At 29.9% G+C, this 21,377-nt stretch overlaps 1 protein-coding gene across 2 annotated transcripts in view; it reads right to left on the bottom strand.

Annotated features, from left to right (window-relative positions):
• Positions 1–21,377, bottom strand: part of Sesn (Sestrin) — a 140,963-nt gene that overhangs the window by 26,257 nt on the left and 93,329 nt on the right. For both annotated transcript variants that reach the window (XM_065511059.1, XM_065511060.1), the window contains one exon: positions 12,492–12,656. In XM_065511059.1, coding sequence (XP_065367131.1) covers positions 12,492–12,656 — 165 coding nt within the window. The remainder of the gene's footprint in view (positions 1–12,491; positions 12,657–21,377) is intronic.

Genomic DNA, 21,377 nt, shown 5'->3' with positions numbered 1-21,377 from the left:
CAAATTGGCCACTCTTTCTACGATTGTCCGTCCGAAACACGTACTCTATTCTGCTTCAGATGTGGCGAGAAAAATATTGCTACTCCACAGTGCAAAAAGCACTCGAAAAACAGAAACTCGAACGAGTAGAAGAGGGTTCCTCGTTCTCTCACAAAAATCCCTCAGATCTAAATTCTTATACACCAGTTGAAGACACCGGAAATGAAAAGTTTAAAGATAATGAAAAACCAGTTGATGACATAGGAAATGAAAAGGCTAAAGATAATGAAAAACCAGTTGATGACATAGGAAATGAAAAGGCTAAAGATAATGAAAAAATTAAAATTTTGACTAGGCATAGTGACAATAATGACCACAATAACAAAATTCCGAGCATTTTTGAACCAAATGAAACTTTTCATCAGAGAAAATTAAAATATGAGCAGGCAAGAGAACGCATTTTTAATGAAAATTTAATTCCAAAAAGGGTGATGAAATGTAGAGAAAGATATAAGAAAAGGAAAAAGTTTGCAAGAATAGTCGAATCTACAGTTATAGATGAATTGAAAGATACGAGGCCATACGCAAAAGTTAGTTTGGCTTCTCTAGAACTTTTCGGGTTACTTGATTCCGGGGCCTCGATCAGTGTTCTGGGAAAAGGCTGCTTGGAGTTTTTAGCCAGGATCCATTTAGATTATACACCAACTTTTACCTCACTGAAAACTGCGGACGGCGGAAAACAGAGTGTTATTGGGTTTGTAGATATACCAGCGACTTACAACAACGTTACAAAAAATATACTTTTTTACTTATGTCCTAATTTAAAACAATCTCTCTACTTAGGGATAAACTTTTGGAAAAGTTTTAATATTGCACCTCAATTGTTTGTTTCTGAAATTTCTTTAGACAGTGAAGCATTTTCTTCTGACATTAAAACCAATATTCATAATCTTTCAGACATAGATCTTTTTGAACTTGAAAGTGTAGTGGAAGAATTTCCATCATTTAGTAAGCTTGGCTTAGGCCGCACTTCATTAGAAACTCACTCAATTGATACTGGCGATTCGTTACCATTCAAGATAAAGCATTATCCCTTATCTCCACCACGACAGGCAGAAGCTTATACCGAACTGGACCGTATGTTACAATTGGGAGTTATCGAAGAAAGCAACAGTCCATACTGTAGCCCCATTGTATTGGTTAGAAAACCGGGTAAGATTCGACTTTGTCTCGATTCTCGAAAATTAAATACTCTAACAAAAAAAGACGCGTATCCTTTACCACATATCAATGGTCTTTTGAGTCGTTTACAGGATACTCACTATATTACAGGTATTGACCTAAAAGACGCCTTTTGGCAAATACCTTTAGATGAGTCTTCCAAAGAAAAAACGGCATTCGCAGTACCTGGTCGGCCACTGTATCACTTTACAGTTATGCCTTTCGGGCTGTGTAACGCCGCACAAAGAATGAGTCGTTTAATGGACAAGACTATTCCCAGTCGACTCCGTGAAAACGTCTTCATTTATCTTGATGATTTGTTAGTTTGTACAAAAGATTTCAAAACACACATTGATATTTTACGAGAGGTGGCAAAATGTTTAAAAAGCGCGAATTTGACAATAAATGTCGGGAAAAGTCGTTTCTGCCAAAAAGAAATAAAATACCTCGGGTATATCGTAGGGCAAGGTTGCTTACGGACAGACAAGGCAAAGGTAGCTGCAATAATGGATTTTCCATTACCAAAAAGCGCCAGACAGATACGTAGGTACATTGGGATGACTGGGTGGTATCGTCAGTTTATACCCAACTTTGCTGATTTGGCAGCACCACTTACTGACTGTTTAAAAAAAGGAACAGAATTTCGACTAACACCAGAAGCGGAAATTTCATTTGGCAAGTTAAAGGAAGCTTTAACATCTGCTCCAGTGCTCGTACAGCCTGATTTCGGACGACCATTTAGTATCCAGTGCGACGCGTCGCGTGTAGGTGTAGGTGGTGTACTCACACAGACAGATGAGGAAGGCAGAGAACACCCAGTGGCGTACGTGTCACAAAAATTGAATAAAAACCAGAAAAATTACACAGTTACGGAACTGGAGTGCCTCGCCGCGATTGTGTGCCTTAAAAGATTTCGTCCCTATGTGGAAGGCCTCCCATTCAAAATAGTGACCGATCATTCCAGTCTCCGCTGGTTGATGTCTCAGAAAGACTTATCCGGTCGACTTGGCCGTTGGAGTTTAAAGCTCCAAAGCTTCGATTTTGAAGTTGAGTATAGGAAAGGTTCAGCAAACGTGGTACCTGATACCCTGTCTAGATTAGACGTCGATGAAATTTCCTTGCCATCATTTCCAACTGAAATTGACCTCAGTTCACCATTTTTTAAATCTGACGAATATATAAAGTTAATTACGCAAATTTCTGAAAGTCCTGCTAGTTTTCCCGATACTGTAGTATCTGAAGGTTTTATTTACCAAGGGGTTAAGTTTCGAAAGGGTGAATATGTCGAAGAAATGTCATTGTGGAGATTGTGGTTGCCTAAAGAGCTTTGCGAGCAGGTTATTGAATTAAACCATATTTTATTGTCGTGTCATGGTGGTTTAGCAAAAACGCTAAACAGAGTCAGGGAAAAATACTTCTGGCCAAAAATGTCACTTGACATAAAAAGATTTGTTTCCAATTGCGAAGTTTGTAAACTTGTAAAACCTGCAAACCAAATCCTTAGACCACCTATGGGTAGACAAATTGTCACTGAACGTCCATTTCAGAGGATTTATATGGATTTGTTAGGACCTTATCCTAGAACCAAGATGGGTAACTCAACAGTTTTCGTAGCTATTGACCATTTTTCAAAATATATTTTCTTGAAACCACTAAAAAAAGCTACAAGTTCTGCTATAATAAAATTTTTAGAGGAAACAGTTTTCCATCAATTTGGTGTCCCACAATTTATCCACTCGGACAATGGGAAGCAGTTCGTATCATCACAAATGTCCGATTTTTTAAAAGTTTATGGGGTGACTCATATAAAAACTGCTTTCTACTCCCCACAAGCGAATGTTTCCGAAAGAACAAATCGCGAATTCTTAGTAAAACTTCGTGTATTATTAAAAGATAAACAAGATCGATGGGACATGCATGTGTCTAAAATAGCTAGTATATTAAGAAGCGATTACCATGGCGCAATCAAGAGTTCGCCATATTTTTGTGTCTTCGGCTATAATATGGTAACTCACGGATCTGCCTATGAGATTCTTCAAAAATTAAATAGCTTAAATGAGCCACAATGCAATTTCATACCAAATGACTGCAGAATGTCCAATTTACACGCAAAAGTGAAAGAAAATTTACTCATAGCTCATGAAAAAGCAACGAAAAGATACAACCTAAGATCTAGAGATATTAATTATAAGCCTGGTCAGGAAGTTTTGCGAAAAAGCTTTCAGCAATCTGACATGAAAAAGGGCGTTAATGCGAAATTATTGCCACCCTATGTTAAATGCAAAGTTAGAAAGAAAGTCGGTACATCTTATTATGAGCTTGAGACTACTACAGGCAAGTATATTGGCATGTATCATGCAAAGGATCTTAAGCCTCTAAATTAGTTTAACGATATAGATTAATAATTGCCCGGCTAATACTATAATCAGGGTGTGGTCGTGCCCCACGAAAACCTTTCAAAATTAGTTTTTCCTTATTTTCGTCATATGTATACTAGTACTACAAAGAAGGTTTTGTAACAAATTTTGAATTGTGATAACAAATCAAAAGTAGAATGTTGATAAACTTCTAGCCAAATGAGTTTTTTTTTTATTTTGAATTAAAATATACCAAGTTTATGTAAACTGAAAACCTCAGAACATTTCTCAGATCACTCAATACTAATTACAGACAAATCACTCAAAACTAATTACAAATGTTAAAATTATAAAATAAAATATTAAATGTAGAGATACACTCATATGTTTATTCAAATAATTATAAATACGTATGTTAATATAAGTATGTAAGTATATCATAAATTATGTTAAATCATGATGCAATTATGCTCACACCAGTAGCACAACATAACCAATATATCTCATGTCATATGATAACATAATTTATGTCTTACAATTATGTCAGATATAATAGTTACGAGTACTAATGTAGTTAGCAACATTGATAATATATCGATAACCAATATAATTATCAAGTAATCACATATATGAGATATCTAAGCATAAACGAAGTGTAAAGCTTGATTCAATCTTCCGCTCGGCCTTTTTTATTGGAATTTCTAAGAGTTAAGTTAATTTACGGAATATAAAGAACTTAATAAAAGATTTTTTTTATATATATTAAGATTTATATACTTATGTATATAAAATAATATAATTTGCAAATAGTTTCATAAAAATATTCAGAAATACCGATATATCTAGTGTTTTTTTTTATCGAATGTGTAAAACCCAAATTAATTTTGGTAAGAATTTGAATAAAATACTATTTAAAATGTTTAAATAATATAAAACTATTTGTAGGGTTTTTATAACATTATAATAATTAATACTGGAGATGTTTTAATGTGGTCTTAATTACTTGAGTAATTATTTTTGATGAAATCATCAATTTATCATTTTACTTGAGCATCGTCCAAAGTTCAACATTATGCAAATGCACGTTTTCTGATTGCATTTACAATAAATCTTCTCCTAATGTTTGCCTCTAATACTCAACCATATACATCATCATTACAATAAAATCAGCATCATCGTAAAATTCGTCCAAATATTGCTCCCATATTAATTACAGAACTCCAAACTTTTATATACAAGGCCGTAAAATTATTAAAATAAGTTATCGATTGCCAGCATGAAATTTTGTCATAACCTCAACAAACATTAATTCTACATAATTGTAATGCAATCTTCATTATGACGTTAAATCATATTAATCAACAACAAAATTCATCACATCATCTGTATAACTTATAAAATGAATGTTCTTCAGAAGATTTAAATGTGCTCAATTTTAGCCCACAATTGTATTATTTTATTTTATGACTTAAGACGTACCAAAAAGAAGAACACAAAAATCCCAAATTATTGCGTGACGTCATCGATTTATTACAAAGCAAATCAATCGCTAAGAGCATTTAAAACAAAAGAAACACTAACAGTAAGCTTTGTAATGTATAATATATATGTAAGTAAGTTAACATTAAGATTTTTTAATTAACCTGAAGAGAGTTTCTCTTAAACTTTGTTTTATAATTTTTCTACTTTACATCTGTAAAGAATAATGTTCATTTAACATTAACATTTAATATTATTTTCTATCAAATGAACAACTAAGAGATTTAATATATTAATGTTAATGAATCAAACATTAGTATATTGTATATATATATATATATATATATATTGTTAATGTAAATTATATTGCACATACCTATAACTATAATGTTAATTTAATTATTAATTTATAAGTTTTGGCATGTTAAATATATTTTGTATATTATATCTACAGATTTAAATAATATTTTTGCTAATACAAATTTCTCTGAGTTACAGTATACTGGATATTTTGAGCTCAAACTATCAGCCGAGTAACAGAAAAAGGGTATTTAAAAGGGTAACATTTTACATCATCATCACCAATGAAACACAAAAATCGTAAGTTATAATATACAAAACTAAATAACATGCGTTCGTTTAACATTTAATCGTTTAAAATTTAATAATTTTACTAACAAATTTTATATTATTTCATAATAATTATTTTAAATAAGATATATATTTTAAGTCTGATATGAATATCTTGCTTTATATAAAAAGAATTTATTATATTAATAAACAGTTTTGAATTGACAAATATGGAAAGTTCTGAGTAAAGATAATTTTATTGGGAATGCTGAGAATTAATTATATAATACGGATGATTTAGTAGGATGTTATTTTAGGGTAGATACTGAACATTATTTAAAGAACACTAGGGTATCATAGAAGAATGAGGGTGGGTAATTATTCAATAGTGTTCAATGTGATAAGAACATCTATCACTTTTCTATACAGATTTTACAAAAATACCATATTTAGTATTCATTCAATAGCCAGGTTTTATTGTTAAATTTACATTTCTTTTAAAGTCAAGTCTTGGAAAGATTTATTTTCTTATTTGTTTGTGTAGTGTGTAAAGGTCAGGTGTGCTCAAGAACCCTCCCCAATCCGGCGAGCTAAGCCTATTCTAGCTTTCCAAGCACCGAGTACATTTGCCATAAAACTCATTAATTTGAAAACACTAAAGAAAATTTGCTACAAAATTCAATAACAACAAAAACAATTATAAAATAAATACATACATACGTATATAGGTATTTATTTAAATAAATTAAGTTGAACATTTTTTACAAACATTTTAAAATTCTAAAAAAATACTATTTGTTCAGAATATGTAACAATAAATTTAGTTTAAATTTAAAAAATTTACATTCTCTTTTACGCTTTTTAGCTATGTTTAAATTTTACATCCATTCTGATTTTGATTTTCACTGTATGTAATTTTTTAAGTCATGGAAATATAACCATATACGGACACCAGTACGTGATAAGACCCGTGCCTCCCAGTTTTGCCCAAAGTCATGCATTTTTTTATGGTCCCTCAATGATTTGGGGCCTCGGTGTAATTATTGCAAAAAAGTGATAATTCTCTTAGGCTCATTTCTTGCAAACAATTCGGAATTTTGATTTACTCAATGAGGCAAAGTTGTAGCCTTTGTCATAGAGAACAAGAATTGTGAACATATAAAATCAAAAAAACTTCATCTTCAAGATCAAAATTGCAAAAAACTTAAAAAAAAATCGAAATAATTTTTTTTAAAGCTGCCTAAAAGTAGGCTTTAGTTTATAATAATTTAATAGTTTATTGCCCAAAACACTTAATTTCTTTAGTTTTTTCTTACTAACTTATATTGACCTACCTAAAGAATCATTCCTAGGATACAGAAAACACATAGAGCGGAAACTCTCCTGTCAAAGACCCAACTCAGTTGTCAAAAACCTAAATGGGGAGAATGTATTAGTAAAAAAAACTATGTGAAAACAAAAACAACACTCGTATGTGTAACTTTGTTCTCTATGGTTTTTTCTACTAATACATTCTCACCACTTAGGTTTTTGACAACTGAGTTAGGTCTTTGACCTGAACAGGGGAAAAAATGTAAAAAAAACGAATTTTTTAAAGTTTTTTGCGATTTTTAACTTGAAGATGAAGTTGTTTTGATTTTTTGTTCTTTATGACAAGGGCTACAACTTTGCCTCAGAGAGTAAATCAAAATTCCGAACTGTTTGCAAGATATGAGTCTGAGAATATGATCACCTTTTTGCAAAAATGACACCGTGGCCCTAAATCTTTGGGGGACCATAAAAAAGTGCATAACTTTGTACAAAACTGGGAGACACGAGTCTTTTTTTTTTGGTCTTTTATCACGTATTGGTGACCGTATATGGCTATATATTTTCGTGTTGCACTGTGTTGTTGAAATTTAAAGAATAACGACCGAATTGTTCGATGAACAATTTAGAAATCGAGCGGACTGGAGAAATATTAAAAACGAAAACTTAAACTTATTCTCAGAAAACCATATTTACTAGGAGACAAACGTTCGATCGGTCAACGAGCCATCGAAGGATGTCATCGAAGGAATCATACAAACAATGACCTCATTTGGTTGGAGGTTTCCCTGATTTTTTCCCATTTTATAGCAATCCGTACTTTATAAATTTAAACGAAATTTTTTAAGAAGCCATAAATTCAGGGAGGACATTAAATTCGTTCGAGCTCAGCTGAGATCTCGATTGATTAATATCTTCTAGTCAGAGTCCCGCTAAAATCCTCATACTTTAAACTGTCCTGCCAACTCTACTTCATCCAGTGGAATTTATGGATTAACGAAATTTAAGCAAAACATTTTGAGATTTTCAATTACAAAAAGTTGCTGAACATCAAAAATATTATCCTACGGAATACTTTATTGTACGTATGACTCTATAGTTTAGTTACTCCAGCTACTTTGATGAGTTCATCAAAGGTTTCGACTATGTATATCATTTTGAACTTGCAACAAATTACTTGCAAGTGCAATTGCTGGGTAAAGAGTAGTTTTATAGCTATCGGCATTTCATATTTTGAAGCTTGTTAGTAGTATTAGGTATGTTTACCTATTCGTTATAGCTATTTATTTAGCTAAATATTTTCACAAACAATGCACGGTCAATTATTGTTTATTTCAACTATTTTTTTTTTTGGTAAATATTTTCGTTGCAGCTGCTAGATTTTGTTTATTTTTGCAAATCTCATTCATACAAAAAAACAAAATAAATGTTCACATATTTGCATTGCAAATTTTTAAATGAATACAAAAAAATATATATTGTTAAATACTTATTGTTGATATGATCATGTATTTATCATACATATACATGCGAAAGCTCTCAAATAATAAACAATATTTGCAGTCATTTTATTCCGATAGTTTTCAAACTAGAATTTGAATTTAACTCGTGTCTGTGCGTTTTCCATAGGCAGCGTATGGAATATTAAAAGGTTTGTTAATATTTTTCGCACTTTCAGGTAGTAGTGTGTCATCCAAAAGATAATGTAGGTTGTGAAGGGAAATATTTTGCAATAAAATCTAAAATATGGAAAAAAAATATAACTTCAGAAGGGACTTTTGAACGCAGAGCCGATATATAAACATAAATGTACAAATTCGGTTGCCATGGCGAATATGTTTTCATGTCTAAATGTCTCAATAAAATAGTATTTATATTTGAAAATCACTTATCTTATTTTGAGTGTAACAATTATAGCGTTAGATAAGTATTACTACTTAAACATCTGTTCATATTATTAATTGTCAGCTATTTTTTGAGTGTAAATGACGATTGTTTTATAACAAAAAAAGGGGGTACAAATCAAGGCTTGTTTTCATACTCGTATTGTTTTACATTTTGTGGGGTGGGGACTTAGTAATTTAAACAAATATCATCACACCATTAAATTTTATAAAAAAAATAATAAAATTATTTGCATTTTATGATAATAAAATATAAAATAAACAATTATTAATATTTTTTTTTTGATTTGATGTTTATTTTGCTAAAAGCCTTTAAACAAATTCAAAGCACGTACGATATCTTATTTGGTTTGCTTAAAGAAAAAAAAAACTGCATTATGTTCAATTATTCTATAGTAAAGTAGAGTTTTTGTTTGAAAATAACAATTATGATGGATTATAAAAGCTTTATAGTAATTTAATTGTGTATCGAGTGAATTCAGAAAATGACAAGTCAACAAAGTAAAGTTTTCAAAATATAAAATTTGTATAACCAGTTTCGTGATCGGCTTGTCAGATTTAATAGGAGTGTGTTAAATTTATTCTTTCAACCTAAATTTCTATATTCAAAATAAATACGATGTGAAGAATACGTTACTTGACATCAAAATCTCAGTTTGACGAAAATTCGAGTTGGCATGTTTGAATATAGATTCTCGATGTATAGCTCATTTTAATCAAATCCCTCAATTCCCAAAAAAAACACAATCAATTTTCCAAAATTTTCGAATTTTTTGGAAATATTGTCCATGAGGTACACATTTGACCCGGATAGATTATATCATCTAAAACTGTTGACCGTTTTTCAATCCCAGACTTGAGTTTTTAGAATACTTAAATGAAAAATTTCGATAAAATTCACATTCCAGTCATATATTAAAATTTCAAGGCCTAACACACACTTTATTTCAATAGCATTCTCCAATAAACTTGAATTCAAGTCAAACAATACAGTTGAATGTCAAACAATTTGATCTTGGGTCTCCCAAACTTTAGAGTAATTTGGACATTTCCGTTTTCATTTCTTTTAATTTCGCAAAACCCTCGATTTTATTTACAATTTAAATTTTTGGCAAAATTAAAAAAAATTTGTTATTGTGTAGTTTTAACTCTTCGTTTCTTATGAAACTGATGTCGGATTTTATCGTTTTTAGATCAGGGATCGTAACAGTTTGGGTGCCTCGATAGACTAGACGAAAGTGTGCTGGACTGTCAATCTGAAGGTATCGAGTTCGATTCCCGACCGAGACTGTGGGTGTATCTGCACCCAAGCAAAATGCTCAGCAGTTTTCAAGTGTATCACAAGTATCTCTCCCATCGTATCTAAATAAATTTATCTTTGTTTCGTCTGAACACAGCCCAAAACGACTGTAAAACAAGGCGGTTGATCCTTTATGATATGGGTGTGTTTCTCCTCTTATGGTGTCGGTCCAATATATTGGATTAAGAATAAAATATTCGCCTCGGACTACGTAAATATATTGAAAAGCTTAATGCTTCCATTTGCTGAGGAAGAGATGCCCTTGAGATGGGAGTTTCAGCAGGACAATGATCCGTAGAATGATCCAAACGAAGCTGTCAACAAAGAACACATTTGGGGAGTGTTCATGAGGAAGCTGAAGGGTTTCAGTCCGAACATTAATTACGAATTGTGGGAAAACTCCAGGAAGAGTGGTTTTCCATTGAAAGGGACGTTTGCAAAAAAATGGTTGATACAAGGAAGTTGTGAAAAACCAAGGTAGAGCAACGAAATATTAAAATTAAATAATTTTTTAACAAAAAATAAAAATACAGTACAAGACAAGACAAGGCAAAAAGTCCCGAAATTTTTGTATTACATAAGAATTTTATTATTCATTATAATATTTTGTATGACCACCAGTGATTTTTTACAGCTTTGATTTTTTCTGGCATAATATTTACAAGATTTTCCGACATTTTTGGGCTTATATTTTGCCATACTAGAAGGGCTCTATCCCACAGTTCAAATACGGGTCTTGGAGGTTCTCGATGGGGTTTAAATCTGTGAACTGGGGAGACCATTCGAGCAGTTTGATTTCGTTATCAACAAACCATTTTTTTTTGTTATTTTCGCGGTGTTCTTATGATCATTGTCCTGCATTAATATTTCTTGTTGACCACGTTCAACACCGAATATATCTAGACTCGGGAGATAAGAGTCCTCCAATATGATAATACCATTGATACGCCGAAGTACACCGGGCTCATTGCCACGAAAACAACCCCAAACCATGATTGATCCACCCCTCAAATTTCATAGTTTGAAATATGTTGCGATCTTGTACCTAAACGCGTTTAACAACCCATGTCAATGTGTGTCTATCTGACACCACCCGATTAATTTTAGTTATATCAGACCAAGTAACTTGTTTCCAATCGTTAATGGTGAAGTTTTCATACAATTTAGCGAACTTTAATCGAGCCTTACGATGCTTTGACTTGAAAATGTTTTTTTTATAATCGCTCTTGCTTTAAGTCCGTTATTTTTAAGACATCTTCGAATTGTTTTTTCACTGCCATTGCAACGCGTTGACTCCATGGGCCTCTCTAAGCACTTACTTAATCTAATTGCAGTGGAAACTGCAGTATTTGAGGCTCCTAAAACGATTAAGATTAAACAGGTTTCAATTTTTATAACTTGTCTACTAAAGTGTCATAAATTAATTTGTATGCAGTTAAAATTTATAGATATTTTTTTAATTTTCTCATTTAATAAGTATGCCAGTAAGTTTGTAAGTAATTAATTAAGGCGTCATCAATTTGGTCAGTTCATTGTTTTTATAATGATGTTGACGACAACGTTGTTGATGATGATGATGATAATGATGACCTTAAACAACCAACGCCTTCAATTAATAGTACACGAGTAGAGAAAGAGATGCGAGTGCAAAATGCAGTGAAAATAAAAATTATATGCATTTAAATACTTAAAAACAAACAAATATTGAATAAACAAATAAATAAATATTGTAAACAAAGACCTCAATTTATTACAACACGAGTATTTAGTTTATTTTTTGTTTTCGAGACAGGGTATGTTTGTATACTAAATGAATGGAATGGCTTTGTTTATAAATAATAATAATTATTATTTTATGCCCATCATTACATTACATTACCTCACCATAATAAGGGAGAGTGATGGTGAAATGACTCGTATGGTGTTTTGAAATATTTACATTTGGTGTTGTTATTGTTTGGATACTTGAAAGTGTGTTTGTTTTTTGTATTGGCAATATTACGCTGTATTCTTAAGCCCAGAAAAACAGGTGCTTCCGATATATCAATATTTAGATAACATATTAATACAAATGAGTCAACTCAATTCGAAACGAGTTTACAATAATATTAACCCAATTCGCATTGCTTCAGATCCAAAATCTATCTTCGATTATAAAAATTAAAGGATTGGAAGTTGAATAACTAAATACTTGAGATTTGTTAGAGTGGGTTCCCAGAAATCTCGATGTAAAGAAGAATGATGATGTAATCGTTTCTTAATTTAGTTAATTTCTATTAGAACTCACACTTTAGCACAATGTTTTCAAACCTTATTTTTATTTAAATGTTTATATAAATAGATTTGAATAAATTTAAAAATTTAAATACTTACAATTATGGCCAAATAGTAGCGATAATCATATGGCAGTGGACCATCGCCATTCATAATAAAATTTTGAGTTCTTAAGAAATGATCCAAAAAACGGGGATGATAACCAATCACCTGCGTTACTTGATCTAACTCCAGATCATCCATGTTATACTCACGAACCGAACACTGCAAAAAAATAAGAGAAACAATTAAAATTAAATCTCAAATGTCATGAAAATAATAAAATAAAACTAAATCTTCTTATTTGGCAACAATTCCCTTCAACACTTGTTAATATTGTAAATAATTTGAATTTTAAATTATTTATTTAACATTAACTTAAAAACAGTGCAACAAATTGCTGAACTAACAAAAGAAAAATGTTTCCATGTTATACAAAACCACTGCACAAAAAAAATATTATTGTTCATCATGTTTTTGTGACAAATTCCTACATTTAAGGCCAAGTTTGGTTTACAATTTCTTTTGAAAATATATTAAATTACCTTGCACTTTTGCTGCTGCTAAATTGAAAACAAAAGAAATTTAAATTCTACATGCTATTTAATTAACCACAAAACTATTTAAGTACAAACGTTATTAGAGATTTTAATAAAATTAAAAACATACTCGAGTTGTTAGTTTTTAATACATAATTGGGATATTCACACAGTCTACTATTTGGCATATTGTCATAATGTCCTAATATACATATTATGAAAGTTTAATAAAATTTTTGTTGTGTTTCAAACAAAAAAGTTCTAAACTAATAAGACTATTTGAACTATGTTCATTGTTTTGTCATAAAATAATACTTTTTTGTTAAAAACACAACAACAAATATTATAATATATTAGGACATTATGGCAATATGACTAATAGCACACCGTGTGAATACCCCAAATATGATTGAAATTTAAAACGTTACATTCCATTAATTTCCAAAGCTTAGACACTGATCAATCAATAGAGTTTAAAATCTAACCAGTGACACTCAGAAACTGGAAAATTTGGCATTAATCTCTTAAGAAAAGCATGATGTCACAGTGATATCTGCTCACAGTCATTTTTCGTCAGGTTACTTAGTATCAGTCCACGAGAGAATAATAACCAGGGAAACCAAAATATGCAAATGCATGTTTTTTCTGGTGAGTCTAATGAGCACATGGATAAGATATTTACACGTTTCAGAACTATTTAAGAATTTTGGCATCGATTTGTTAGTGCATATTTTTGCATATTTTACCCTTAAATACATATTTTTGCATATATTTGTTTTAAGAGCATATTTTACTGTTTAATAGCATATTTTGAGTTTATCAAAAACAAATTTTGTCTTACTTATTTTTCGCTGTTGTGTTACAGGTTTTTACATCCTTTGTTTAAAATTCAAAATTAAAAATAGATGGATTTTCACCAAAAAAAAAATTTAAAAAACAGAAATTTTTTTTTAAAAATTTAAAATAACAATTCGAACAATTTTTTTATCCAAAAAATGAAAAAACTGAAAAAAAATGTTCACCTAAAAAAAAAAATTTTTTATTTTAAAGTATAATTAGGTGAAGGGTATATAAGATTCGGCACAGCCGAATATAGCTCTCTTACTGGTTTTAATATAAAATAAGCACTATTTTAATAATAGCTCCATCTAAATATCAAATTTTAGTTCTAATTCAAACTTAACCGTTCTAAGTGTTAAAGAAATATTGTCTTTTAAATTTGCTCCTGTAACATCAGCTGCATATTTAAAGCGCCTAAAACTCTTTTTTTAGAGCATATTTCCGGTTTCCCTGATAATAACAAATGCCGAAATAAGTAGTAGAAGGCGGTGGATGCCACAAGGATGTCTCTGGCCTATCGGAATGAGATGGTTTTGAGAGATGCTAAGCAGTTCACGGTAAACACAGGGAAATTCGAAATAATTTAGGACCCCACGAGTGCTATTTTGGGGAATACCCTCTCCGGGGAACAACCGGTCGTCACCGTAAATGTTACTCAAGAGAATATGGACACTGGCTTTTCTGATATTAGGGATGCTGGTGGTGACTTGTCTGGATCTATTAAGGGTCTCCAAAAGGAAATTATTAACAATTATAGATCTGGAAATGATCAGCCCACGATGTTAGAGAAGCGAAGAAATCGATATAATTAAAGTTTATGCTCATCGGAGAAATTTCCGTATTCATTTAAGTGCACATACAGACCTAAAGGAAGCCAAGATTTTTAACTGTGGTAACTCATTCGAATTCAATACCAGTGACTAAATTTGTTTTAGCAAAAAGCGGGATGAAAAACGGTATTTCGAAGTAAATATTATGAAAAAGCGGTATTTTGAAAAGTATGTTATAAAAAATCTGGATTTCTGAATGAATCGCTTTTTCATTTCCCGAGAAATCGGGATTGATTTTGAAATATCACGGGATAAAAGAAATTTTAGAAATTCTAAAGGACTAATCAAATCTTTAGATAATTGACAAGGTAGAAAACGCATCCAGATACAAGATGAAACTCAAAAACATCATCTAAAATTTTCAGAAGTAAAATTAAAAAAAAGTTAATTTGTATTAGGTTTGCTCTCGGTAATTTTCGGTCGTATTCCAATATTAATTTCCAAATAGCACCTAACAACTGTCAAACGTCTTATTTTTTGATAAATATTTTTGATTGCAATTTCCAAATTACTTTATTTCTTGCATATACGATTTGAAATAGAATATTTTTAGAACCATTCCAAGTAATTTTTATAGCACTTCCGTAAAGCTAGTTAGGAGACTATTTCAACATTGATTTAAGAACTAGTTTTCAAATCCTTCTAAATAAGAGTAACAATGTATGAATGAGTTCTGGAAATTTTATGATTATTAGAATCCCAAATGTTATTAAAATATATTACAAAATAAGATTCTGATGATTAAAGAACCGATTGAGGAACAAAGTTTTGAGTTTTTATATTTTCTTCAAAATTATAAAAAATATAATTACAAGTCTGGAAAAGCAAAAATTGGGGTAAAAATATAAGACGGGATTAGCCTTCAAAACGAATAAGGCCAGTGGAAACCATACTGGCTATATTGGCCAAACAAAATAGAGATCAACTTACAGGCCAATTGAGGTTATAAACATCATCAGAATTCGCAATGAATAAGGCAATTTCGGACTTGTTACAGTACGATTACGAGATCCGAAACCAAACTATATCAAAGAAACGGCAGTTGTTTAAACAAACTTTCTGAAGCCCCCAAAATAACTTACGAACATGAATGATACATAATGTATAAAATCCAATGATTTTATAAAAAAATCATAAATAAAAATAAATATATTTTTGTATTTATAATTTACTAATTGAATTTTTTACTGAATTGTATACTAAATGAATTATTATCATAATTATAACGAATAACTTAATAATTGTAACGAGTAACTAAATAATTGTAACGAGTTTCTATTGTGAATTATTAATTTTCGAACATAAACACACACACACATACATACATCCACACATTTTTATATACTAAATCCACTAATTATCTAACCCTATTTCTAATTGCATTCAACCACCCTCGTATATTTTTCCCAATGCGTTGAGAAAAATATACTTTATGAGAAATTAGTGTTTCCCAAAGGTCTACATAATCTCGATCTACAATACAGTCCACCACTTTAATCCCCAACATATCCTCAATAATCGCCAGAAAGATACACCAGATTTCTTCACATAAATATATTGTATATGGTTCCTAGACTGTTGCTATTGAAAATTATTTCATAAATGGGTGACCTAGAACAAAAAATAAAGAGCAGGATCATCTCTAATTTGGGTTTAGAGATGGTTAAAACCAGACTTGGGCACTACCAATTACATTTTGTAATTAATTACAGGACCAATTACCAATTACGTGTAATTGGTAATTGGCAATAACCAATTACCAATTATAAGTAATTTGTAATTGACAAATGCCAATTACCAATTAAATGTAATTTGTAATTGGTGAATGCCAATTACCAATTACATATAATTGGTATTTGGTTATTGTCAATTACAAATTACATGTAATGGGTAAAAATTAATTGAAATAGAAAGTAATTGATAAAAAATGTGTAATGATTACTTTTAAAGTATTTATTACCAACAATGTAATTATTAAATAACTCGTACATTACACAATATACCAAAAATAAAAAAAAAATAATGGAATCCAAACATATTATTACTAGGGGGCGGATTAATATGTAAATGCATGTTTTTTCTCGAAAGTCCAAATAAAATGTAGACAATTATCTATTATAATCGCACATTTTGCTGTAAAATGGCATTGATTTATTAGTGCATATTTTTGCATATTTTATTAATAATGAATATTTAGTTATATTTAATTTCAAAATGCATATTTATGTGCATATTATCCAAGTTTTTAATAAAAGTAGAAGTTTTTGTCGTCGATGGGCAACATATTTGTCGAATTTGTTATAGAAATAACTCCAAATGTTGTCGACTAACTTCTTCATTTCTATGAACAATTGAAAATTATCATTTCAAAACATTTCGCTTCAAAAAAGTTTAGAGTTATGTTGTTTCATAACAATTTGCAATTTCAATATTTAAGAGATTTCGTTATCGAACGATTTTGTAAATTCACATAGATACAAAGTTTTACCGCAGTCATTTCCCAGCAGTTGTATGAGACTAGTAATTTTACCTATCATTTAGGGTGACAACTAGTTACATAACTAGCTACGTGACTAGTTATTTTAACACGTGAATGTCCCAAGCAGAGCGTCAATTGATCCTTTGTATTACATAGAGACGAATGCAATACTTAGATTACTTAGATGCACTTAAGTGACAATTGTCTTTACGCTAGATTACATGGGATGCATAAAGTAACTAATTGATATCTCCCTGCAATACAAATAGCACATACGTTTCAAATGACCCAAAATATATCAATTGGAGTCAATCAAGTCATCAAACATTTGTCTATAAGGGATAGATTTACTACTTTCTTAACTGCTGGGTTATTACTTTCAGCTCGATCAAAATATTGATGATTTTAAATTACAATTTTCTGAAAATAAGTGTATTCTATTAATTGAGGCTTTACGATAAGGCAATAAATCTGAACAATTTCTGCCGTTTTCGATTTTTTTAAAACAAACTAATTTGCTCAATTTGTTATTATAACTAAGAAACTACTGAGCCGATTAAAACGCAATAAATAGCGGATTAAAGGTTATGTAACTTTAAACGTTTCTAAGTTTATTTTTATAATATCGGACTAACCCTTTTTGAGTTATCATAAATTATGTGGAGAAACGTCTAAAAAAATTCACGATTTTACAAAAAAAACTTTTCCATAGAATTTAAAGTTTGGACCATAACTACTGGAACCACAATACATCAAAATTGTGTAGCGGTTTTAATAGCCTCTAATTTTTTTCGATTTTGTTGCCTGTGTTATTGTTAAATTTGAAAAATTACGAAAAACAAATATACAATTTATGAAAGCTTAATTCTTTGCCTTTAGGTACTAAAGTACAAGAATCTAACCTAAACAGTTTTTTTCAAAATAACTCAAAATTTTGAGGGTGTTTCAAAATCTTTAAAAACGGTTTTAGTATGTCCTAACCTAAGCCTACAACCCCAATTAGGCCGATTTTCAAGTTCTGATAAAAAGTGTTATTTTGTAGCATAGTGTTATTATTTAATGTTGTTTAGAAATTTAGAAAAAAATTTAAATGTAATTACCTTTTATGTAATTAGAATTACTTTTTTATCAATTACTTGCAATTACTTTACCAATTACCAATTATATGTAATTGGTAATTGGCATTTACCAATTACTAATTACAGTAATTGGTAATTTATAAAAGCCAATTACCAATTACTTGTAATTGTAATTGGTATTTGTTGGTTGCCAATTACAAAATGTAATTGGATTTGTAATTGGCAAATTTCAATTACTAATTGCTAGTAATTGGTAATTGGTATTTTTCAATTACCAATTACATGTAATGTAATTGGTAATTGAAAAGTAATTGGCAACGCCCAAGTCTGGTTAAAACTAGCCAGTAATTATTTATACCATCTCTCATTTAATTTTTATTCTACAGACCTTTCCAGTAATATAGCCTCTACATTTACCCATGTAGGATATAAAATAACACGCTTATCACTTCCTTTCCACTTTGTATCTTCCAAATAAAACCGATCAAGAGAAAATTTCTACCTCAATGCCATTCTCTATGACTTGATTTGCTATTGAGTTGCTGTTTTTTTTTTTTTTTTGGTCTTACCAAAAATAAATAAGAAAAAAAATACAAAACATAACAATTTAAATTCCATTTTATTACAATACTTAAAACTAAAAAAGAAAATAAGCGGTTTAAACAAAAATTAAAATTGAAACAAACATATATTTTTAACCAAATAAGATAAAAACAACTTATTTTATATGGAAGAACTTTGTACTGGCACAATAGACCGCCAGTTAACAAACAAATAAAATAAAAAAACCGAAACAATTGCAGTCGCAGCACTGTGCCGGGATGGGCTGTGGTGATGTGAGGCGATGTGTTTGCTCATGTTTATTCAAAAATGGTCTTATGGCTCACGTACGTGTTTAGTTTTGCTTCTTTTTTTTCTGTGAAATTATACATGTTTGTAACTCGGCGACTTGTTAAATAAAGGAAAACTATGTATTTGTTAATTTGTTACAACAAAATACACTTAATTGTATAGTTATAAATGACAAAACTACATATTTAAAATAAATATCTATGAATATGTACAAAGAAACAAATTGAACTGCGAAAACAAATTCATATAACTATTGTTAACAAAGAGAAGTTTTAAAGTACATAAGGCCTAGTACATTAGTTAGGTTATCGCCATGGATATTCAACAATAAGTCATTGGCCGCTGATCAAAGTCAAAGTCATTGACCGCTGATCCTTATGAATATTGAGAGTAGATATTTCATTTAGTTCTTGAATGGTTTAAATTTAACTAGTTAAGATACAATAAATCCTACAGTTCCAACATCAATTACTTTATTATTCAGTATTGAATTTTAAATTACAGAGGATTACTTTGTAATTGTTAGGTGATCGGCTTTGATATTTTCTTTAAACTTCTAAAACTATATGATCCTGATGTTTAACTGATCTGCCTTCAAATTCAATAGTGTGTATCAGTTTAGGATCTGGTTGTACGTGTACTCCTAAAAACATATAATGATGACCTTACTAATCTACTCCTTAGATATGAAGAATATTTTATCGTAAAGTACTATTAGAACAAGTAATAGAGCTATATTCGGCTTTGCCGAGTCTTATATAACCTTCACCAAATTATACTTCAAAATACAAATTTTAAATATTTTTAACCAAAAAAAATTTTTTTTTTTAATATTTAGCAAAAAAAAAAACTTGGTGAAAAAAAATTCTGGTTAAAAAATATTTTTTCCGCTATTACGTTTTAAGGTTTATTATTACACAGAAAAAAGTTTCAACATAAATTTATGATTCGAATTCATTGATTTCAATTCATAACATTTATAAATAATTTCTTAAATAGTATGATTTTTTTAATATTTTATGTTTTGAAATAAAATCTAGAAGGCTTGAAAAATATAATTTCAATTTCATTTTTATGTTGTTCAAAAATGTTTGAAATTTTTCATGGAAAATTTTTAGTTTTTTTATGATTTTCAGCTACAAAATGATATAAAAAGCGCGAAAATGATTAAATTGATTTAAAAGGATGAAATGCTTTTACATTTATGAATGTTTTATTATGTTTAATGATAATTTTTAAGTTTCAGATATTCTCCTTTTTATCTTAAAATATTGGCCAATATATGGCTATTATGCAAATATTCTTGCACTAATTCATTATATAATACAATTATAATGCAATTTATTAAAAAAATTAAGTAAAAAAAGCAAAAATTTCCGTCATGTAAAATTTTATAATATTTATGAACATGTTCTTATTTTGAATGAAATAAGTTTGGGAAAAAAAAGTCAAGTTCGATTAATAATATTTATTATAAAATTCATTCCAATTATGATTTTTTTTCTGTGTATAGAAAATTAAAAAAGTACCATTAGAAAAAAGAAAATGTTCTATTAAGTCCCCCTTCCTCACTTCCTTCAGGATAATGTGCATTTAATTAATGTTTCATAAATATAAAATATTCAAAAAGTACCATAAAATCCCACATATCTCCTTCGCTCAGAAACATATCTGCTTAATTCCATGTCAAATATTATAGAAAATTCAAAAGGTGCTATTAGAAGAATGAAAAAGTACCATAAGGACTCCTTTGTACATTCTCACTTCATTCAGGATCATAACAACTTACTATTAGAAGATAAAAAGTAGCATAAAGAACCCACTTATTCTCATGTTTCCAGAAGAAAGGAAAAAAAGTGAGTCTCAGTCATTATATTATTATAGAAAATTCAAAAACTACCATTAGAATAATGAAAAAGAAGTAGAAAATCCTTGATTCTTAATGAACTCAAAATTATATTAGGAAATGTTTATGTAGGTGAGTTCCTGAATTTAAAATATTAGAAAAAATACCATATCTACTAGGGTATTCAATCGATTAATTTTGGTCGGTTAACTGATCGAATAATTTAAAATTTACGATTTTCAAATAACAAATAAACCGATTAATTTGTGTCGATTAACCGATATTTCGTTTATTTGCACTTTATATAGAAATATAGTTTTAAACACACAAATTTTATTTCTTAACTCGTGAACATTTTCTTCTAGCAATAGTTTTTTGAAGTATAGTATGAAAACTGAAACTAAGAAATTTGGAAATGACCTAGAATGTTCTAGAATATTCTATGATGAACTTTGTCGTAATGAGTCGGAGGTCCACATGG

The sequence above is a fragment of the Calliphora vicina genome, chromosome 5, assembly GCF_958450345.1.
Source record: "Calliphora vicina chromosome 5, idCalVici1.1, whole genome shotgun sequence".
NCBI classification, from domain to species: domain Eukaryota; kingdom Metazoa; phylum Arthropoda; class Insecta; order Diptera; family Calliphoridae; genus Calliphora; species Calliphora vicina.
The sequence above is the reverse complement of the archived record's forward strand: the minus strand, read 5'-3'. Positions and strand labels throughout refer to the sequence as shown.